Source organism: Impatiens glandulifera, chromosome 6 (genome assembly GCF_907164915.1).
Source record: "Impatiens glandulifera chromosome 6, dImpGla2.1, whole genome shotgun sequence".
NCBI lineage: Eukaryota > Viridiplantae > Streptophyta > Magnoliopsida > Ericales > Balsaminaceae > Impatiens > Impatiens glandulifera.
The window spans coordinates 6,970,199-6,993,407 of NC_061867.1; the positions used below are offsets into that span (position 1 = coordinate 6,970,199).

Genomic DNA, 23,209 nt, shown 5'->3' on the forward strand with positions numbered 1-23,209 from the left:
GACAATATTATATATAATTATGACCTTCACCTTTTATGTATTTGCAATTTTTTACCTTAAATCTTTTATTCTCTAAACTTGTCGATCATCGAGCCAGCTTGAGCTCGAACTCGATTAAGTATTTGTTAGCTCGACTCGAACTTAAATGAGTTTATAAATTTGAGCTTGACTCGACTATTTACCTACAAATTCGGCTCAATTCGAAAAACTTAAACTAAAATTAAATTTTTAAATATTTATGAAGAAAAAATATTTATTTTAAATTTTAGATTTTAATATTATAATAAATAAAAATATATTATTTATTATCAGACTCGAAAAAGTTCGAAAAACAATCAAACAAGTATTATATGAGCTCGAGCTCGACTCAAATATTAAATGAGCCGGCTTGAGCTCGACTCGAACTTGGTCAAAGTCAAACTCAAGTTAGCTTTGACCTAGCGGCTCACGATCAGCTTGATTCATTTGCGCCCAAAGTCCATATTCATTTTTTGAATGCATTGGTTATTTTAATAAGTTTCTCCTATAGAAAGTTAAAACATTTTTTTTTAAATAAAAACTAAATTTGTAAAAGAAAAATATAAATAAAACGAGGAAATAAATGTGTATTTTGTATATTCTTTAAAAATGAGATAAACCATTAGAAAATTAAATAAAAAATTGTGGATTTTTCAGGGAGAGTACAACTCTGTTGCGTTCAAATCATATTTTCATTTTTTTTTATTCTAATCAATATTATCAGTTCCATACGCTATCAACATTACTTAAAAGAAAGATCATTTATATAAACATATTCAAAACTGTTCAAATCGAAAATATGATCAACATTATACAAATACAAACTATCAACAAAGAAAGAATGTCTCAAACTAGTACTATTACGATTTTCCGAGTTGAAGCTTGAAAGTGAAACTAAATTTCACGGAGATGGACTTCCATTATATATGTACCAAAACGACGTAAACCGATGTAAGAGGAGCCCAATGCCATGACATCTTCAAAGACTAAAAAAAATGTAATTATAGAATTGGATAACAAGGATTATTAGCATGATCTTTGTGCACTGCTCCTTGATCTAGAAAAATTTGGGCAGTAACATAGAAACCTCTCTTTAGGAAGTGATCATGGAGGTAATTAAGTTTCCAACCTATGTTATAATATTCAAAATGAAAATACAAGAAATTAAATAAGATCTTGATCAAGAAGAAAAATGATTATTTCTTGGCTGATTTTGGATGATATTTATTATGAATTGTCAACTCTAGAAAAATAGTTAGGCATAAACAAAACACAAAAAATAATATTTTAGTAATGGGTATATATATATAAATTAAAATTGTTAATTTTATTTAAAAAATTCATATCATTTGGTTAGTTATTGAGTTGTTGAGATTTATGTATGAAAATGGGTGGAAAAATAACTAATTTAAAAAGAAAGAGAAACAATAAATTTATTCAAGAAACAAATTTGAATTTGAATTATCCACCCAACCCATTATTGAATAAAATATTTTTTTTGGTAACGGATTAAATAAATATAATTTGGGTTAATATAAAAGTTATCATCCATCAATAAATTGTATTAATGAAATATGAATATAAAAATTTGTTTTTGTTTTTGTTTGTTTAAGAGATTATAACAATGCAAATTTTGTGTAGGGTAGTAAGTCTTTAAGATTTTAAAGTAAATAAAAATGACTAGAATTTGAGTTATTTTTCAAAATAAAAAATAAATAAACTCAACATACAAATTGAAAATACAAATAATCCATTCCATTCATTTATCATTGTGTTTATAACATATTATTAACCTACTTTAAGAAAGAACATAAATTAAAATTTATAAATATAACCAACATAAATTGTCATAGTGTATAATTATATGTTGGATAAATTGATTAAGACAAGTTTAAAAAGTTTTGAAATTTTATAATTTACTATGTTAGATTAACCGATAAGAAGTTAGAGTAAATATTGTTTTAAATGGAAGTAAATTTATTACTGTCTCTTTTAAAATAAAATAAATAAATAAAAAGGTTTTCAAATCTACTTGATTAAAACAAGCTTAACATTTTGAATAGTAAATAAAAGTTCTCAAACACATTTTTCAATCAAGACTGTTTGAATATAATTATTTGAAATCATTTTTTTCTATATCATTTCATCAATAATATTAATTAAATTACAAACTAAAATAATAAAATATTTTCTATTTTATTTTTGAAAAAAGTATATATTTTTATTATACACTAATACCCTTTAAACATTTTCACCAATTAACTTAACTTTTCATAATTTAAATCCAAAACTTATCATATGTTTTTAAAAATTGCTCACAAATCCTTAATAAAATCATTTTTTTCAAGGTTGAGCTAAATAAAAAAACTAAGACTATAATAACTAAACTTGAACTAAGATCGGCATTAATAGTTCAATTTACATATCTTGAAGACAAATAAAAGAAGAAAAAAAAATCAAAAAATATCTTGATAGAAAATACTTTAGCAAAAAAATAAAAATACTTCTCAATTTTCAATTGATGCAAAAAAAAAATGGAATTAAAATAATTACAAAATACTAACTTGTTTAGTATTGAAAAGAAAATTGAATAAGAAATTTATTACATATTATTATGTTTAATTATTGATTATCTGATTTAAATATTGATGTAAGCTTAAATTATAAATGTAAACTTACCATTGTAAAGGTGAGTCTATTAGTTAAAGTTTTTATAGTATAAGAAAAAATTGAGTGCAAAATGTGAGGGTAGGATGTCGGTAATTACGATTTCATTGGTGCATCATGCTCAAACGATAAATTAATACTCGATTCGTGTGTTGGAAGAGATATTTTTCAAATACAAATTTGGAGAAATTGTAGGTTGACATCTCGCCTTAATTTGTGAAAGTTTTTCATTTGCTAGTGAGATATTTAAGAAAAAACGTTGTAGCCTAGTAGGCGGTTAGAGAATCATTGATATTCTCGAGTACATTTATATCGGTCGATTTTTAGTTGCTTGTTTGTGAGCATTTTATTTTTTATTGTTATTTTTTTTATTAGTTATCCCTTGTTTTGTTTTAAGTGTTGAATGTCATTTTGGGATATTCATTTTTACTAATTTTATAATTAAACATTTATATTTCAACTATTTTCATTTATATTATATTAGAAAAAAACAAAGAATTCGAGAAATTTGTGACATGAAATATTAATATAAATAGAAAAATATTAAAAAAAAGTGTAGATAATGTAATTAATGTCGCTAAAGGTCGTGGTAGCAATTAAAATACCATTGCTATTGTTAAAAGATGCGAGTCAATAGCGACGAAAAACCATTGCTATTTATATTTTTTCAATTAGTGAGTAAATTGTAATTGGAAAATATGTTATTTTAAATTAATATCAAATTATCCCAAGGTTACCATTAAATTTATTATAAATTAGTCTATATCACCTAAAATATTAATTTGACTATACTAAATTGAAATAAGTTTTTTTTAAAAAAATTAGCCCTGTTTCAGTTTTTATTTTATTTTTAGTTACCAATAAATATGATACCATTTTAAAATAAGAGTTCTTAATGTCAAATAATTTAGAAGAATGTTAATTTGACATTTATCTCTAAATAAAAATGACAAGCATTTGAGTTGTTTTAAGAGTAAAAAATAAAATAAACTCAATATACAAATTAAGAAAGTACAATCATTAATGGATCACATTTATCATTATGTTTGTAACAAAATAAATGTCTATATTACTTAAGAAAAGAACATCATCTAATTAAACATATCAGCAATTATCTAAATTGAAAATCAGATCTACATTGTCCATATACGAATGAGTAACAAAGAAAAGAATGTCTCAATATCGAGAGTTGAAGTCTGAAAATGAAACTAGATTTTACGGAGATGGACTTTGATTATACAAGTCCCAAAATACTCTAAACATATCTACGAGGAACCCAATGTCAGGAATATCTTCAAAGACTACAAATTAAACGAAAAAGATTATAATAGAGTGGTATTATTTCACAATAAATAAAATTACGATAATATTCTTACAAGGATTATCAATAGTTTCATCATCGTACATTCCTCTTTCATCACGGAAAGTTTGGGCGGTGACACGGAAACCTCTCTTTACCAAGTAATCATGCACGAAAACTTCCAGCCTAATGTATAAAATCGAAACGAAAACAATAGATTACAATGTAAATCTTGAATAAGTTCTTGATGAACAAGAAGATTTCAATCTCCAACACCTATGAGGAGACTCTTGATTGATCTTGTAAATTGAAAAGAGATTTAAGAAATCAGAAGCTTACATTTGTGCAGTCCATTTAGAATGTGACATGGTTCTCAATCAATGAGCAATGCCTTGAATTAGTCTTTTTTGAAAACTCTTGAAATTAATTAGTGAAACATAACTATTTATTAATGTAGCGTAACTGTTTTTGATTGATATTTAGGTCTTGTTTGGGCATCAATTCTTGAAATTAGTTTTTGATTGGCTTATAATATAAGAAAGAGATATATTTTCCAAAATATAATAATAATTATCAATTCTTAACTCTAGAAGAATAGTTGGGTACAAAAAAAAATTGCTTAATTTTAATTTTACTAAAAACATGCAATTAATTAGGGGTAATGGAAATGTCATTGTCTTATTCAAATACATTTTTATTATGGGTAATTGGTATTTTTAAATAAGGTTGAGAGAAAAAGCAAAATCAATGTCCATGAAATTAGAAATTCTTATTATTTCTGGTTTGACATGATGATTACTTTTGTTACACATGTTCGATTCAATTGAAAAAAAGACACGATACGAGATGAGAAATTTTCGATAAAATTCTTACATTGTTATTTTTTTAAAGATAGAATGCTCATTTTTATCAACATTTAAAGTATGGTTTATAAAATGAAAATGTCTTATATTATAATTGTATAATAGAGGAGAATCGAGATCTTGAGTTTGAAGAATTATTTTCTTTTTTTTATAGATGAATTTCAGTTATTAGGATAGTCCATTTGTATTGAATGTTTTTAATGATAGAATATTTATCCCTTTTTTTGTTAAGATTTTTTTAAAATACTTTAATTTAAATCCGATTAATAATTGTTTTATAATTTAGAATGATGTTTAAGTTATCTTACAAATTTTGGAATGTGACCTAAAATTCTAATCAAAATTTTAGAATAGGTACATTTCTAGTTTTTATTTTTTTATTCATCTACTAGACAAAATGAAAAATACTTAATAATATTAAGTGAAATTGATTGTAAATTGAATAGTATAAATCTCAAATAACCAAATGCAATTCATCATTTTATTTATTATCCCATTTATCTATTAAAATATAAAACTAATTTATATTTTTAGAAAATGCCTAAAATTATAATAAATTAAGAAATATATAATATATCAATTTTGATTGAAAAAGTTAACATTATAACAACTTAATATACTCAATTAATGATGCCATTTATCATTACTTTTGTTCAAACATACAAACATCATAACATCAATTTATTTTTAAAACATCATCTACAAAACCATATTTACAATAATTCCAATTGAAAATCTAAGTAACATTATCCGCGAACAAATGAATTAAAATACTACTTATAAGACGCCGAAATGAACTAAGTTGAATATGACCTATGCTTCATGGTCGGAAAATACGAATCCCAAAATAGCAAAAACCATTCTAAGAGAAATCCACGACGAGCAATATCCTCAACAACTATACAAAAATACAAGAAATTTCAATAAATATTTCAATAAATGAATAGAAATTGAATATTTTTTATTACCAGGAGGACCAGGATCATAGAAGTGTCTTCCTCCTTCATCTAGATAAGATTGAGCAGTAGCAAAATAACCTCTCTTCATCAAGAAATCATGGATATAACAATCCAAACTGTGTAACAAGAGATTGATAATCAATATCGAATAAAGATTACGGGTTTTAAATGAGAATCGAATCTTGAATACATCGATCTTCTTTCGAATAGAAGAGATTGATTGATGAGTTCTTGATCAAGAACAAACCCAACAACAAGAGAAATTAATGAGAAACTTACGCTGAATCAGCATCCAACAGGTAAGGTAATTCTGACATGGTTTTAGTTCAAAGATTCTAACGAAAATTCTTTTCTTCTGGGCAAGGAGGAAAATTTAATGAAGAAGTGTAGCTATTTATTAATGAAGCATTAACTGTTTTTCTTTGATATTTAAGTCTTGTTTGGGAATCAATTCTTGAAATTAGTTTTCGATAGATAAAATATGATAATTAACTCGCTAAGGTAATTCAAGTTACATGAGTGTTTTTTAATAGAACAAAATTTACGCGTTTGAGACGGAGGTTATTAATAATGCTAGCTTCTTAACTAAAATAAAAAATAAAAACGATAATAAGTATATAACGTTGAATATACCTCTAGTTAAGTTTTAAATATCTTTCTATACATGATTTTGTTTGAAAATATTTCTTGTAAATTTATTTTTGTTTGAAATAATTAGACGCTTTCAAACGGTACAAAATGAAGAACATAACTCGAATAATTTATATTTAATGGTCGAAAATTAAACCTTTTTATAAGTAATTTAAAATTATCGATTGTCTAATTTTCTAATTATGTTGCGTTTCTTAAATTTGGATTAGAGCTTATTTTAACTAATTTTTTCAAATTCAATTACATTCATTCTCACTCCCAATTTATTTTCACGGTAAGGATAATTGCTATTTTGGTGTAAATCATATTACGGATTTTGTATTATAATATCGTATTTATATTTTGTAATCTCTATAATAATATTTATATTTTAATTATAAAACTACCATATATCATCATCTCTTCTACATAAATATTTTTTATTGTTTAGATAAAGTTTTGAGACATAACACAAATATACAATATTTAAATATAGAGGAGACGATTGTGTAACAACATCGTTATCACCTTAATCTGCAACATCTTTGTCTGAAAACTAAATATAACATAAATATGCGTTGTTGATTGAGATTAAGCTAAATAATTTGTCTCAAGATGAAGATGTGAAAGTTTTGCTCCTAAGGACTTGTTAGAAATAAAAAAAAATAAATATACCATATATATAAGAGGAGTTTGTGACTATTTTCAAATAAAATCAACAGTTTTATAATATGTTAAATATAAACTAAATTAAAAATAAATATATAAGAAGCAATTTAAAATAAAAATAAATATTTAAAAACTAATTTCAAACAAAATAAATGTACCATAAATAATGTCAAACAAAATAAAATATAAAAAAATATTTTAAAATGAGTTAAACTTATAGGAAGTAATATATCTGTTACCTAAACTAGAAAGATAGATAAAAAAATTATTCCTTTTTAATTTTTTACATAACTTATAATGAGAAAAAAAAATAGATATATTTTTAAAAATTATAATCTTAAAAAATATGATTAATTCATTAAAATAGCTCAAATTACATAGTGTTTCTCTCATCCAAGATAATTCAAATTACAAAATTAATTAAAAAAAAATTAAATATTACATATTTAATTAAAGTTGAACTTGAAGGATTTGTTATATTAAATCACCATTTATTAATATTTTTTAAACAAATAATGTTTATTTAAATAACCTCATATTCAAGTAACTCTAAGTCTTAGAATTAGTTTGTTTGCTAAGGGCTTGTTTGATGTTTAATATTTGGGATTTTATTGGATTTAAAAAATAGTGGTTGTTCTTGAAAATGATTATTTGAAATTTTAATTTGTTAAATTCCTATAATATTGTTTTTTATTAAAATTTTATAAATTAAAATTAAAATATTTTAGTTGATAAATTTTATAATAAGATGATTGAAAAAATATAATAAAAATATATACTTTTAAGTAAATATCTGACTCTATAAGCCATATTAAAATTATAGATTGTATGATTAATTTTTTGGTTTTAAAAAATTCAATCTTAATTAAACATAATTACATCCACATATCAATAATCACATAACTCAAAAAAAAAATTATCACTTTAAAAACTTAATATCACTAAATATTTTTTTAAAATAATCCAAGTATATTACAATAAATCTAAACCGAACGTTCTAAGGATAATGAAACCCGCAATTTTTATTTTCTTAAAAAATAACTTGTGCTTTAATGAATTATGTTTATTATTATTAATCATTTTAAATAATTCACTTTCTTATCATTTAATATTTTTCATTAGTCAAATCATAGACAAAAGTATTTTTATTTTATTTTATTTTAAAATATTTATATCATTTTATTCAAATAAAAAAATACTAATACATCAAACAATTTTATTTTCATTTAATTAATCCAAAATTTAGGAAAATAATCCAATATGAAATAATTAAGCTTTAGATTTTATAAACATCCCTATAATTACTTTAGATTAGGCTAATATTACATATATAATCCTATTTAATGTGTAACAATTGTTATAATATTCAATATTACATAAATTACTCTTAATTGAAAAAAAATGCTAATAAAGTGTTTATATACAAAAATGTTTTAGTACTATTAAACAAATGAAAATAACAAAATATAAATATGTAAAGACAAATATTTTTTTTTTTTTATCTATTTTGTTTCCATCCAAATATTTTATATATTTGTTTACTATTACCTATTTGTCACGCTAAGCTATTCAAATATTCATTTTCAATTTGTCCATATATCTCTTATATGACAAGAACTGGCATATTTTGCCCCTTCTAGAAGCTCTTAATTTCAAGTTCTATAGTCATACTTTTTAAATAATAAATAACTCATTTTTATTATTATTATTATAAATTATAGCATTAAACAATTTTATTTCTTTTAAAGAAAACATTTTTATAAGTTATCCATTTGAATAGCTTAATATAAAAGACTTATTTAAATATTCTTAACAACTATAAAGTTTGATACATGTAGTTTAGGGCTTGTTTAATGCGATCCAATCCAAATAAATTAATATATCATCATCAATTATTTATGTATAAAATTATTGACATCAATTATTTATGTATAAAATTATTGACATAATTAATTACAATATTCTTAAGATATGTTTGGACTAGAAAATTTGAAATTTAACTAGATTTTGATACATCATTTATAAATATTAAATTAGAAATGATTAACAAAATAAAACACAAAAATTATAATTATAAAAAAATAAAACCTAAGTATAAAATCAGAATGAATCTGATTTAAATTGATTTTTTTTATTAAATTTATTATTTTATAAAAGAATAATATAAAAAAAAATGTTTTAAAATTAATTTTCAAACAAAGCTATAATTACCTATTATTAGTTTTAATAAAAACTCAATAATTAATCTATATTTCTAAGGATTATTTCACACTAATTTTTATTCAAATAAAATTTAAAAGAAAAGTGTTTAGAAATATCTTTTCAATCATAATTGACTTTCAATTCCATCACAGTCAAACATCTTACTTTCTATATTATTTAAATTATTTTATTGAATTTGTGTGATCTTATCCAAATAGTTTAAATAAATCAACATTTCATCTAAAATCAGATTTCTTAATTATTCCAAAAATAAAATAAATAAATTTTCAAGACTGAAATTCAGTCAAATATCCTTTGTAATATATATATTTTTTAAATGTTTCATACAAAAATGATATAAATGAAAGTATTTTAACAAAAATATTACAAAAATAAAAATAAAAATAAAACAGAAAACAAAATAATTCACCATTAAAAAAAAAATATATATATATATTAACTTTTAATGCACAAAGATCTTAAAAAAGATCAATGAGTTCCCCAAATGTCTCATTTAGTTTACCTAATATAACCTTCTCAATCTATATATATATAATGATGCTTAATTTTTAAAGTGTCCGGATTGCCGGGTCGAGAGCTGTGGTTAATTTGGATATATGTGAGAGTAAATGGATACTTGGGTCGGATTGTAGATTGACCCACCCATAAACTTAAAACGGTTAAAAATAAAATTAAAAATGTTATAGGTATGGTTCGAACTTACAACCTAACAAAACAAATACAACATTTTAACCAACTAAGCTAATAACACTTTATATTTTAAATTCAACCCAAAATTTGATAAACGCGCGACATTTTAAAAATATAAGTTTAACTTTTTAACTAACTAATATATATATATAATGATGCTTAACTTTTAAAGTGTCCGGATTGTCGGGTCGAGAGCTGTGGTTAATTTGGATATATGTGAGAGTAAATGGATATTTGGGTCGGATTGTGGGTTGACCCGCCCATAAAAATTTTATCGTAATATTTTTTTCACGGTTTTTTATATTATTACTCGTGCAAATGCACGGGATACATGCTAGTTATCATAATAATAGAATTATTAATTAAACGCATTTGTTAATAATGATTCCCGAATATTTTACGATTACTTTCGAACGATCATGACATCGCGAATAGGGGTGCACACAAGATAAAAGGAATGAATCCGTCGACCTACTCTTTTTCTATAATAGTTTAAAAAAGAAAAAAAATTCTCTATAGAATTTTTTCTTCATAAAAATCCGAAAACTCGATATAATTGAGTCTTAGTGCAGCTCTTCGATTAATAAATGTGACCGATTGATAAACGGGACCGATAGCCAACTAGAAGATACGCAAAACCGATGACCGACGACTTAGACCAACCGAACTCCCATTTCTATCCCCACATTCCAAATCAAATGTCTATTTATTTAATAAATTAATTTTTCATTCTTCAGTCATCAGTCAAACCTCCATTTTTGACATTGAAAAGCATCTTCTTCCCTCTTTGAATTCAATTCAAGAAACCCTTCTTTCTCCTTCGTCTCTTTCTCCAAATTTCCATTCTTTCTGTTCATAAATTCAGAAAAAGAAGACGAAGAAGAACAAGAACACTCAATCTGTTCAGAAAACAATCATGTTTCCGATTCATTTAGTTTTGATCATCAGTTTATTGATTTACCCTGCATATTCAATCTGTAATGGTCCATTCAACATATCCTTCACTACCTTCAACAATCATAGCTGCTCACCCGAAGGCGGATTGATCTGTTACGGCTCAGCATCTTCATCCAACGGAACACTTAGCGTTACTCCAGCCCTAGATTCAAATCAGAATATGACTTGGCAAGTCGGACGCGCGATTTATCATCTACCGATGATTGCTTGGCCAGCCTCCTTTTGTTCAATATTCACGATTCGGATCTCAAAACCCTCAAATCAACCTCTGTCCGGTGATGGAATGGCATTTATCATGGCGCCGGATAATCAGACATCGCCTGATGCCAGCTTTGGATCGTTTATGGGAATCGTTGATCCGAAAACCGAAGGTAATCTCAATTGTTTATCTTATTTTGATTATTTGATAGTTAATGTTAAATGTTAGATTTGATTTCAAAGCATTAGAGATTGATCTATGATAAACATTAAACAGGTAGTACTCGAATACTAGCAATTGAGTTTGATACATTTAAGAATGAATGGGACATTGATAACAATCATATTGGAATCGATACGAGGAGTATCGAATCATCTGTCGCGAATCGAACTCTATCCGATGTTGGGATTGATCTAACAAGTGGAAAAGACATTACAGTTCAAGTTGAGTATAATGGTTGGAACAAGATGTTTGAAATATCGGTAGCATATGCAGGGAAACCCTTGGTGAGTTTCCTAAACCAAACCTTGAAAATGAAGGATTCGACAGCGAGTTCTGTTTATGTTGGATTTTCGGGTGCAACAGGGACAGTTTATGAGAGTCATCAAGTATTGGGATGGAACTTTACGTCGATTGAGTTGCCTGGAAGTACGCTTATCGAACCTAAGGACTGGACAGTGGTTTACGCGACGGTTTTTCCTATTTTGGGTAGTTTGTTGATTATAGGGGCAATTGCTACTCCTTTTGTTATAAAGTATAGGAAGAAAAGGAAGGAAAGGCTGGCGAAGAAACGGGAGATTGAGGCATTTATAGCGGCTGCAAATGGACCTAAGCTCTTGACATATAATCAACTTAGATGGGCTACTCGAGGTTTTAGCAAAGAAAGGCTACTCGGAGTTGGTGGATTTGGATGCGTTTACAAGGGTGTATTGTCGCGTCCTCACTTGGAAATCGCGGTAAAGAAGATTAATTCCACTTCTAAACAAGGTAAGAACTTGTTTTTCAACTAGGTTATTTCAAAACAAAAATATTGGTTGATGAAAAAATTGTTTATTTAGGGTTATTTAAGTTACATGAAATATCTTTTTTATCTAATAGTTTGAAAATTAAAAATAAAGGAAGAATATTTTATTATTCAGTTAAGATTCTACATTTTGAACATATTAAACGAGTCAAAATAGTGTTAAACAGGTAGGTCGGTTTAGGACTCGGTGAATTGCAATTCCAGATTCTCTATAATGAATTGAAGATAATAAAATAACATACAAAAAATTTATTTATTTATTCTATTTGTGACATGGATTTATGCCATGACCCCTCTTTAATGCATAACTTCATAGTGGAATTGAACATTTGATTGGTTAAAATCATATTGATTTGAATTTGATTAGAGTTTTTGACAATGAAATTGGATTGGATCACTTACTTTTAGGATATTTTAGTCGATAATTTGAATGATTTGATTCATACGATAAGATAGATTATACTTCATAACATGGCCCTAAGTATTTCCCTTTTTGTATTAAGGCGAGAAGGAATATTTGGCGGAAATATGCACGATCGGTTGTTTGCGTCACAAAAACATCGTTCAACTCATAGGTTGGTGCCACGGTCACAGCCAACTCCTCCTCGTCTACGAATACATGTCAAACGGAAGCCTCGACCGTTACATCGGTAAGGACCATATTCTCGACTGGCCAACCCGATACAAAATCCTCCAAGGTCTAGCCTCGGCTCTCCTCTATCTTCACGAGGAATGTGGAAACCCCGTAGTCCATCGAGACGTAAAGCCCAACAACGTAATGATCGACTCAGAATTCAATGCCCACTTAGGCGATTTCGGGCTAGCCCGACTACTACAAAACCGAACCTCAATCACAACCATGATCGCAGGGACCCCTGGCTACATGGCACCCGAAGTCAGCTTCACCGGAAGAGCCACACCTGAGTCGGATGTGTACAGTTTCGGAATGGTGTTGTTGGAAGTAATATGCGGGAAGAGATCGACCGGGGTGTTTGATGAAGAGGGTAGTTTAGTCGAAGAGGTTTGGACTTTTCACGAAAAGGAAAGATTGTTAGATTGTGTGGATCATAAACTTGAAGGGCAATATGATTCGGTTCAAGCGAGGAGGATTTTGATTTTGGCACTTGCTTGTTTGCACCCGGATTTAATGTTTAGACCTACTATGAGAAGGGTGGTTCAGATATTTGTGAATCCCGACGAGCCATTGGTGGATTTGCCCGATACGCGGCCTAATGAAGTTTATGTCTCGCTTAATCCGTCTTCGGTTTCGACCACTAGAACTGATTTCTCCACGGTTTCTATGACCTTAAAACCTTCTATTCTAGGTTCGAAGCCAGATTAGACCATAATTGATTGTATGATGATATGTTTGTATCATAATTCTCCTTTATGTGTCTATATATTTGATCATGATTTAACTTTTTGTGAAATGTTTGCTTATTTGATAGTCATTGGTTTGATTTTGAATTAATATGTATTTGAAAGTTTTTTATTTTTATTTTGAACTAAACTTATTTGATTGATTAGTTCAACAAGTAAAACTGATATTTAGGGTTGAATTTGTGTCGTTTTTATCGAATGTGTATCGAATTACGAAAGTTTTAGTCATTCAAGGCTTTTTTAAATGTATAAAACGTTTGTCATATTCTTATAATATTTTTTTTATTTATTTTATCATATTTATAAATGAAATGATATTTAGAGACGTCTTAAATATTTTTTTTAGAATTGAACATTATTTTTAAAATTTACCTATTCTAATTAGTCGAGACAATTTTTGATGATTAAAAAAATATGTAATTCAAGATTAAATTTGAGAAAATTTGAATAAAGATAATTTTATTTATTTATTTATAAAAAATATTATAATGACTTAACTTGTGTATTAATGTGACGTATATATATTTTAAATGAAGTGTTTTTTCGTGATATATTAATTCAAATTGCCGAATATGATTTGAATGTTTTAAATGATTTGTAATATGTGGAAATAATTGAAAAATAAAATAAAATTATTATTTTGATTTTATAAATGTGATAAGTTATTTAAAAAAAGAAAAATATGATGTTAAGGTAAGATGATAATGATTTATTGATTTTTATAAATCCACATAACTACAACTTTAATAATTCAAACTTAATATAAAATAATTTAAAGTAAGATGATAGTACTTTATTCGTTGTTTTTATAAGTCTCCATAACTACAACTTTAATAATTCAAACCTAATATAAAATAATTTAAAGTTTAAACCCTACTTAATAAAACAAAAGACAAGTCATTCACCATAATGAGGTAAAAGAATATAACATTAAATAATAAAAATGAAATAATAACAAACTATAAGTCCAATCCAATTAAAAAAAGAGAATAATAATGGATAAACAAAATTATTTACAACTTGCAATAATAAAAGACAAGGATATCATTGATCCTTTTTTATTTTAATTTTTGTTCCTTATCTTTTCTGAAAATTAAATGCTTTAATAGAGAAAGCAAAAATAACTCCAAACATAACACTAAATCCAAATACTATTCCAGCAACATTTCCAATATAATCTTCTTTAAACCCGAAATAAGACTCCAAGAATTCTTTCACACTCGAACCATTGTCGAGAATATCGTCTTTGTCTCCGTATTGCGATACTACGAGCCCGTAAATAGTCCACGCGACCGGGCATACGTAGTAATACCACTTCCACCATACCGGAATCCTCTATTTCGATTATAACAAGAACAAAAATTCAAAAACTACCAATTTTAAATACTTTTCGAAAGAAAAAAAAGGGACTTACGGAGATTGGAACGATGAAACCCGAGAATAGATTCCAAAGGAGGTAAAACGCGGATGAAACGATACCGGCTATGCTATGGTTGGGAGTTATCGCGACTGCCATCATCCCGTAAAATGTGAAGTACAATAAGCTAAAATAAGTGAAAAATGTGTACCAAAAGAACTTTGAAACCGTCCATTCGAAGCCCATCATAGGGTAAACTATCGAAACGTATACAATAATTTGTAGTAGAACGTGAGGGATTTCGATCGCGACCTGCATTTAGAAAAATTACCCGTTAGAGAATATGTCGCGATTAATATATTTTGATTTAATTTTTCACTATTTACTTGTCCAAATGCGTAAGGAAAAGCCGAATACATTCCAGCCGCTCTTTCCCTATAAAAGACGGTTCTTTCGGTGTCGACGATAGGTTGCACTAACGTGGCATTACTCGCGCCTAGAAAAGCAACCGTTACATACATGGAACCAACCGAATTAAGAAGATCTTGCACCTTGTCCCTAAAAAAATAATAACAAAAAATTAAACATCATAGTAAAGATCATACCATATAAAATTAGAAAGGAAAAAATGACATAATTAGTACGGTTTCGATCCCATGTTCCAACACAATGCTCCCAAAATCAATGCAATTGCGGCGGTTATGTATAATCGTAGAGCAGTATATGTCGGGTTTCGCCAATACGACAAATGTTGTTTCCATAAGCAAGCTATGCATTGAGTGAAGAATGGCTGCGAATATTTCGAATCGAAATGCAAGTCTATCGAGCCTTGAGCCGGCGTACTTAGTTCTTCAATCACCGCTTTGTTTTGCCTAAAGATTTTCGAAAAAAAATATTATTCATTGCATAATAGAAATTATCTATTTATATGACCTAATACATTAATATATTTGAATGTCTTAAAGTTGATGTACAAATATATTTGTTACAAGTAACACTTAAAAAGACAACAATAATACACTACTTACTTGTATAGTTCCGAATTCTTGTACATATTTGTGAAATCAATTCCAAGAGCGTCTTCTTGAGCGATTGACGTCACTTCTAGCATCCATGTCGCGGGATTGTAACCTTCTTTGATTTTACTAACCCCGGGGATTCCCTCGAAGTAGTTGATCAAATGGGAGCAATGACGACCTAATGGTCCGGAATATATCTCTTCACCGCCTTGTTTCAATAGAATCAACTACAATTCGAAATAAGTATTTTAAATTGTGAAATCCTCAAAGTTGAACATAAAATGGTTAATTTCTTACCTCGTCAAAAGTATCAAAAATGTCGACGCTAGGTTGATGGATGGTGCAAACCACGGTTCGTCCCGTATCCACAGTGTTCCTCACGGTTCTCATCACAATTGCGGCCGCTCTAGCATCAAGTCCGGTTGTAGGCTCATCCATGAATATTATCGATGGATTAGCCACAAGCTCAACCGCGATGGTTAGCCTCTTTCGTTGCTCGATTGAAAGACCATTTACACCCGATAGCCCCACAAGCGCGTTCCTTAGTTGGTTTAGCTCTACAAGCTCCATGATCTCATCTACAAACATCTATAATAACACAAAACATTTTATTGAAATCTATAGTTACTAAGTATGATTTAAATATTTACCTCTTTTGTTGCGGAATTAACGTTGGGAGGTAACCGTAGCCATGAAGAGTATTGCAAGGACTCGAAAACGGTCAATTGAGGCGAATGAATATCGGTTTGCTCGCAATATCCTGCAATACGAGCAAATGTTTCTTGTTTTTTCGGGTACCCCGATATTGTAATTTTTCCCTTGATATAACCTCCCGTTTTCCTCCCCGCCAAGACATCCATAAGGGTAGTTTTTCCAGCTCCTGTTACTCCCATCACAGCCACAAGAACTCCCGGCTTAAATACACCACTTACGCCTCTCAAAATCTCGAGTCGCTCTCCGAATATTCCTTGGCCTTTCATTTGCTATAAAAATGTAACATTTTAGATTGTATTACAAACAAGTTTTAAAAAATGTGCATTAAAGTAAAATGTTAGAACAAAGTAACAAACTTCTTTTAAAAAAAATTGAGTAATATTCATAAATTTATTAACATATATTTTTGTCTTAACTAAAATCTATTTTAAAAAGTGTTTCTACATAGTTCCTTAAAAATTAATACATATCATTAAAAGTGGTAAGATGTGACTAGAACTAAGTTCATTTTCTATGTATTATCAATATTTATTTGTGTCAATTTTATTTTAACAAATGAAAATTTCTTATATAAAAAATTAAATCTTACCTTGGGCATATCTACATCATAACTTATATTTTCAAATGTCATGTGAACTTGTTTAAAAGGGAGAATCATTCCATGTTTCCTCGTCCCATTAAATACGCGTTTGTTTCCATCTATCGATGTTCCCGATGACAACTCAATTAGTTGGCCTCCTTGTATGCTCGCGTTTCTCTCGGAAAATGCTTCTTCCGATAAATTTGTATGCTTTCCATAAGCTGCAATTTGTTATGAATGTTGATTTAATAAAAAAAACCTGCCAATTGATATGTTTGAAGTCAATACTCACTTTGAAGATAAGTTAGAGCCAAAGTGCAAAGAACATTGAAAAGAATAGCGTATCCAATCGAAGCTCCAACTCCGATCCAATACCAATAGCTTTCGGGAAAAAGCCCACGAAGTTTGAGAACCGTAACACCAACACTGTCCGATGAATTTGGAGAAATCTGAAATTGAATAAATAAGTAATAAGATAAAAATAAATGTGTAAAAATGTATTGATATTAATTGCTTATAAGGCTTACTAATTGGCTCCAACTCTTGCCAAGGAATTCATTTACAGCAATTGCATTTTGCCCATACATCATAGGTGATGTCCAATAAGTCCATGACCCCCAGCTCGGTATATTGACTTTATAAAAATCGAAAATTTTTTGTCACGAAACAAAAACACCAGAAAATAAGTTAACATTACGTTGTTTTACCTCGTGAGACAACGAATCCTCCCATAATAAACATTGTAAGAAGCATAAACGTGCCAATCGTGTTTGCCACGATAATTGTCCTTCCAACTGCTGCCAAGAATTGAAAGACCGCACATGCAGCTTGGTTAACACATAGAAGAAGCAAGTATTGCTTGAAAAACCTACAAATTTCGAAGAACACGAAATTAGGAAAATCGAATGCGTGTTTATTCTTTAGAGAAAGCTAACATCACTTCAACTTACCTTGTGATATCCGAATCCAAGCCCATGGGATAGTAAGTTAGGACAACCCAAATGGCAACTTCTACGAAACTAACCGGAGTCTTGAGAATCCATATAGGAAATGTGTATGCCCAAGCGGGAAAAAATAAGGAGTTCCTTTGCTTGAAGAAAACGGGGAGTTTCATGACGCTCAACGCGAGTTCTATGTAACCGTTAAACATAATCATCATGAGTGTCAAGAATAGAGCGCCTAAGAATATACCGCCATCTTGTAAATTTCTCTTTGGCATTTGTGTTCGGAGAAACATGGTCATCGCGATCAACGCTATAAACGTAAGCTGAAATCGTCGAAAAATTAAGTACAATATAATGCATTACCATAATGTTAATATATTAACTTACTTGAACCATCTTGAATATGTAAATGAGTGAATTCCTTTTCATAAGCAAATATTCTCTAGATGCAAGAACTTTGAATAGTTCTTTATTGCTAATTCCATATTTTTCCTTAGTTAAAACATTTGAATGACACTTGTCCTTGTCAAACGGGATATCGAGCTCGTCTTTTAGTCTTCTACCGACGTGAAAAGTCCAAAATGCCCTTGCAAATTCTTTGGCAGTCACGTATCTATACGATTGGTTTTCACGTGCCCAATAGGCCGGTTGATCTTTTCGCGATGTCACTTCTTGTAAAAAATCAGCCGCCTCCTTCCTCTCGGGACATTTGAATCCCATGTATTCGAAAAACTCGAGGGCATTATCACAAGGGCCTTGATACACGATTTGACCGTCGGACAGAAGGATTATGTCGTCGAATAATGCATAAGTTTCGGGTGCGGGTTGTAGAAGGGAAATTAATGCGGTCTCTTGAAAGGTTTGAACCGATTTTCTTATCGAACTCACGATTTGATACGTCGTCGAACTATCCAATCCTGTTGATATCCCGTCCATGAAAAACACTCGAGCCGGCCCAACCAACATTTCCCCTGAAATTTATTGAATTATCATTCTCAATATTACTTAAAATTGTCGTTATACAATTAATTATAATGTATGAATTGAACTTGAAATATTTTTTTTATTGACGTCTAATTTATTTTACCTAAGGTAAGTCGTTTCTTTTGACCGCCAGAAATACCGCGCCTCATTGCATCGCCAACCAATGTATCCGCGCATATCTCGAGTCCCAAAATCTGCGAATTTTTTTAAAATCTCGATAAGTAAAAATCGAAATTTAAGAGATTTATAAGTTGTCACATTTACCTTGATAAAATAATCAGCAATAACATTGGCTGGTGAAGCCTCCTCCTTATGATAAAGATGATCAATGTTATTTGGCTTCATATTAGCTTCTTTCTCCTTCTTCAACAATTCTGTCAATTGCTCTGCAATTTATTCCATTTTATTCATAAGCAAATGGCGAATTAACTAAAATAAACTATTTTGTTAGTTTAATTCAATAAAAAAAATTATATAAAGTTAGTACAATCACACAATTATAATCACACACTTAAATTAGAATCGGACATTAAATTTTTAGTTTTTTAAACAAAATCTTGAAATATCTCGAGCTGATTTTAAGTTAATACAACATTTATAACCAACAATTTTTAAGATTTAGTTATGCATGTATGGTTGGTTAGATGGTGTGAGAATTTGGAAATATTAATATTAATGTCTTAGATTAAAAAAAAAGGCAACTAATAAATTTACTTAATTTGATCACATTATAAAAAAAAAAATCAAAAACAAATACATTTGCCTAAAAAAATTATTATCTTTTTTTTTTACCACACAATAAAATGTTTGGGACATAAACACTTTTCACCGTAACAAAGGTGGTTGTTTGATTTTTTTTCTTATTTTTATAAATAAATAATAAAATCTTATTAGATACATATAATTTCATTCAATAAATCACTAATTAATTTATTAATTAAAATATTTTATTTTTATTTTTTATATAAAATTTAAATATACAAATATATTATAATAATTTAATAAAATAATCATACAAGTTCCATTTTTTCAACAAACATTTACAATTTTGATTTCATAATCTTCAAATAAGCACATCAAATTCGACGTCTAAGTCAATCACATCAAACTCATTTAAAAATGTAATTTTTTATTAAAAATAATTCTAATAACTAATCTAATCTAACAAACAAACAAAAAAACATAAATTCAATATCTAACTCTTCTGTTTTTTGTTTACGTTAGTTCAATCATATCAATCATAAGCCAATATTATTTCATTTTCTTCTCATAAATAACATGACTTAATTAATTAATCTATTAAATATTATCTATCTGTTTTTAAAAATAATTATTTTATTATTATAAATTAATATCCTTTAAAACTCCGTTTTTAATGTAAGTTTGTTAGTTTGTTATGAGATTTGACCTAATATTTTATAAATTCTCATTATGTCCATCATTATACTTTTAAATATCAAATCACATATCTCATCAATTAAAATATCATTGTTTTATCTTTAAAAAATTTAAAATTTAAATAAAAAAAGACATTATAGTAATTTAACAAATAAAAAATTCAATAATCTAATTTTTCATCAAATAAGATATTTTTTTTTTTGACAAAATCCTAAAAAAATCAATATAGAACAATCGAGGCCGGATCCTCTACTATTAAAAAATCCATTTTTACGGGAAGGGGTAAAATAGAGATTTTAAATATATATATATATTTAGACTTATACCCTTTCCCGTGGGAGAAACAGAGAACTGAAATTTTTTTAGTAGCAAGCAATTCCTTCAGAGAACAATCACTAAGTAATTTTAAGTAGTGAATTATTCCTCAAAATCACCGTCAATCAATATATTTTTTAAATAAATCCCAACCGAAATCATTCATTCGTTATATTTATAACATTTTTCGAAAAACAAATAAAATCTAACCGTATCTTGTATTTGGGCCTTGACATTTTGCTGCAAAAATGAGTGTTTCTCGAACAGTCATTTCTCCAATATGAAGATCATGTTCACTAACATAAGCTGCAATCCTTTGTGAAACAAATTTGTCAAATCCTTGTCCATTATATGTCACCACACCAGAAACCTGCATTTATTTAATTAATTAATTATTAATATTATTATTAATCAAATAATAATAATTATTATTTATTATTATACATTTATGTCTGAACTGAGTCTTCCAGCCAAAGCTTGAAGTAATGTCGTCTTCCCTGAGCTTGGTGGACCCAAAAGTAATGTCATTCTGAAAACAAAAAATAAATACATTAATCATTTGATCACCTAATTAATTAAATACTTTATTTTTAAATTAATTAAGTTTGTTTGGTACTAAATCAAAATCAAATCTTAATTAATTAATTAATTAATTACCTGGATGGCTTGATGATCCCAGTAACATCATGAAGTATCATAAACTTTTTTTTCCTACTTGGACTTATTCGGAGATTATTCATCAAACCCTGATCATCAAAATATATAATTAATTAAACATATATACTGTGTTATTTTCTAAAATATAAAATTTATAGGTAGTGTAAGTAAAAAAAAAAAATATGTGTGAATTTTTACTACCTTGTTTGATTTATTATTGTTAATAATTCATTTTTGTAAAGTTTAATGACTGATGAGATAAATGAAGTTAAATGGGAGAAAATATTGAGTTTTAAGTAAATTAAAAATAAAATAAAATCACACATATATATAACAAGTTGTAAGAGTGTTTTTTTATTATGACGTGATTTTATTTTAACAAATAAATCACTTATTTTATTCACTAAAATACTATTACTTATAACAAAACATTATAATAACAATTATAAATTTCAATAATATACTTTTATTTTATTTTGGATAAAACCCTAAAAAAATATATATAGTCAAATAACCAATATCAAACCAGCTTCTTAAAATATCCATTTTAAGGGCAGATCTTCTACCTATTCCCTCCCACAAGGGAAAGGAGTCATAGGGGAGTGCAATATCGTAATAAAAAAAAAGTTTACGTTATTGTTCGAGAGAAACATGGAGTACGGCAAAGGAAAGTTATTAAATTGAAAGAGAAATTTGATTTTTATTTTTATTTTATAGATGATGACTACTCTATTACATTAAATAACATACAACAACTTTTTGAACAAAACTCAACTTTCTTAGAACCCGTTTATCTAGGTTATTTGTGATAAAATCTGAGTTTAAAAAAAAAAATCAGGTTGATATGATATGAGAAAAAAATGTTTTTTAAATTATTTTGACATTTATTGAATTTTTTTTGTGAGGGATTAAAACTACCCAATAACCCACATGAGACAAGCCCTTGAAGTACACATTTTTTAAGTTAGAATTAATCCATATAAAATTTCATAGAGTAAATAAAAAAGTTACCAGCAGTAAATTGATAGAGAAATTTGGTAAGGATGGAAGACCACTACGGCCAACATAAGCCTTTCCATCAACACTTAAATGCTCAAAACGTACTTCCACTCTACAATTCTTCTTTTCCCTGTAATCCAATCCAATCCAATTTCAAATAAAACATTCAAAAATGTTACTAATCAAATATTTGTAACTTCAATAATAATTACCTATTTAATGAAATGAAAAAGAATATATAATTTACCTGTCCATGTTACACATGGTTTCTTCTTCTAGAGAAATTTCACTTCCTTCCTCTTTCTTCATCTTCTTCCCTGCTCCATTTTCTGCAACTAATTCCATTAAAGCTGTCTTTTCTCTCTCTATATCTATCTAGAAGATTGAAATGATGAGTATATATATATATAATATATATATATATGCATTTAAAGTTGGGTTGTTGTGCGACAGATCTCTATCATAAATCTATTTTTGAAATAAATATTTTAATGACTTTAATTATAATATGGTTCATTGTTGTGTCAAGTTAGACCTAGTTTGATGTTGGTTTCTTAGGAATAAAAAATATTTTTTTTTTATTTTAAATCGAATTTGATACGATTTGAAAAAACAGGAATGGAGAGATGAGATGGCGTGATATTAATCCATTTATTGAAAAGA

At 27.8% G+C, this 23,209-nt stretch overlaps 2 protein-coding genes and 1 long non-coding RNA gene across 3 annotated transcripts; 1 reads left to right on the top strand and 2 right to left on the bottom strand.

The window, feature by feature from the left end:
* Positions 1 to 10,793: 10,793 nt before the first annotated feature.
* On the top strand, positions 10,794 to 13,644 carry LOC124941917 (probable L-type lectin-domain containing receptor kinase S.5). Its single transcript, XM_047482299.1, has 3 exons — positions 10,794 to 11,347; positions 11,452 to 12,162; positions 12,703 to 13,644. The coding sequence occupies exons 1-3, from the start codon at positions 10,936 to 10,938 to the stop codon at positions 13,539 to 13,541; spliced, it is 1,962 nt and encodes a 653-aa protein (XP_047338255.1). The 5' UTR covers positions 10,794 to 10,935; the 3' UTR covers positions 13,542 to 13,644.
* Positions 13,645 to 14,550: 906 nt separating this feature from the next.
* Positions 14,551 to 21,263, bottom strand: LOC124941294 (pleiotropic drug resistance protein 1-like). The gene is made up of 15 exons (XM_047481595.1): positions 21,101 to 21,263; positions 19,281 to 19,563; positions 18,581 to 19,164; positions 18,200 to 18,516; positions 17,957 to 18,117; positions 17,777 to 17,883; positions 17,542 to 17,698; positions 17,259 to 17,470; positions 16,606 to 16,938; positions 16,253 to 16,543; positions 15,965 to 16,182; positions 15,581 to 15,808; positions 15,323 to 15,494; positions 14,994 to 15,248; positions 14,551 to 14,914 (listed from the first exon to the last, which is right to left on the bottom strand). The coding sequence occupies exons 2-15, from the start codon at positions 19,324 to 19,326 to the stop codon at positions 14,657 to 14,659; spliced, it is 3,339 nt and encodes a 1,112-aa protein (XP_047337551.1). The 5' UTR covers positions 19,327 to 19,563; positions 21,101 to 21,263; the 3' UTR covers positions 14,551 to 14,656.
* A 69-nt stretch (positions 21,264 to 21,332) lies between these two features.
* LOC124941295 lies at positions 21,333 to 22,678 on the bottom strand. The gene is made up of 3 exons (XR_007099633.1): positions 22,559 to 22,678; positions 21,548 to 21,636; positions 21,333 to 21,419 (listed from the first exon to the last, which is right to left on the bottom strand). It is a non-coding gene; the product is annotated as an uncharacterized LOC124941295 (long non-coding RNA).
* Between the last annotated feature and the right edge of the window lie 531 nt (positions 22,679 to 23,209).

Excerpts from the sequence above, each read along its gene's own strand:
- LOC124941917 (XM_047482299.1), top strand. The coding sequence starts at position 10,936 with ATGTTTCCGATTCATTTAGTTTTGATCATCAGTTTATTGATTTACCCT. Across the intron at positions 11,348-11,451 it reads CGTTGATCCGAAAACCGAAG|GTAGTACTCGAATACTAGCA; the intron begins GTAATCTCAATT and ends AACATTAAACAG. Across the intron at positions 12,163-12,702 it reads TAATTCCACTTCTAAACAAG|GCGAGAAGGAATATTTGGCG; the intron begins GTAAGAACTTGT and ends TTTTGTATTAAG.
- LOC124941294 (XM_047481595.1), bottom strand. The coding sequence starts at position 19,326 with ATGAGGCGCGGTATTTCTGGCGGTCAAAAGAAACGACTTACCTTAG. Across the intron at positions 16,183-16,252 it reads TTTTTGATACTTTTGACGAG|TTGATTCTATTGAAACAAGG; the intron begins GTAAGAAATTAA and ends TTCGAATTGTAG. Across the intron at positions 15,809-15,964 it reads AAGAATTCGGAACTATACAA|GCAAAACAAAGCGGTGATTG; the intron begins GTAAGTAGTGTA and ends GAAAATCTTTAG.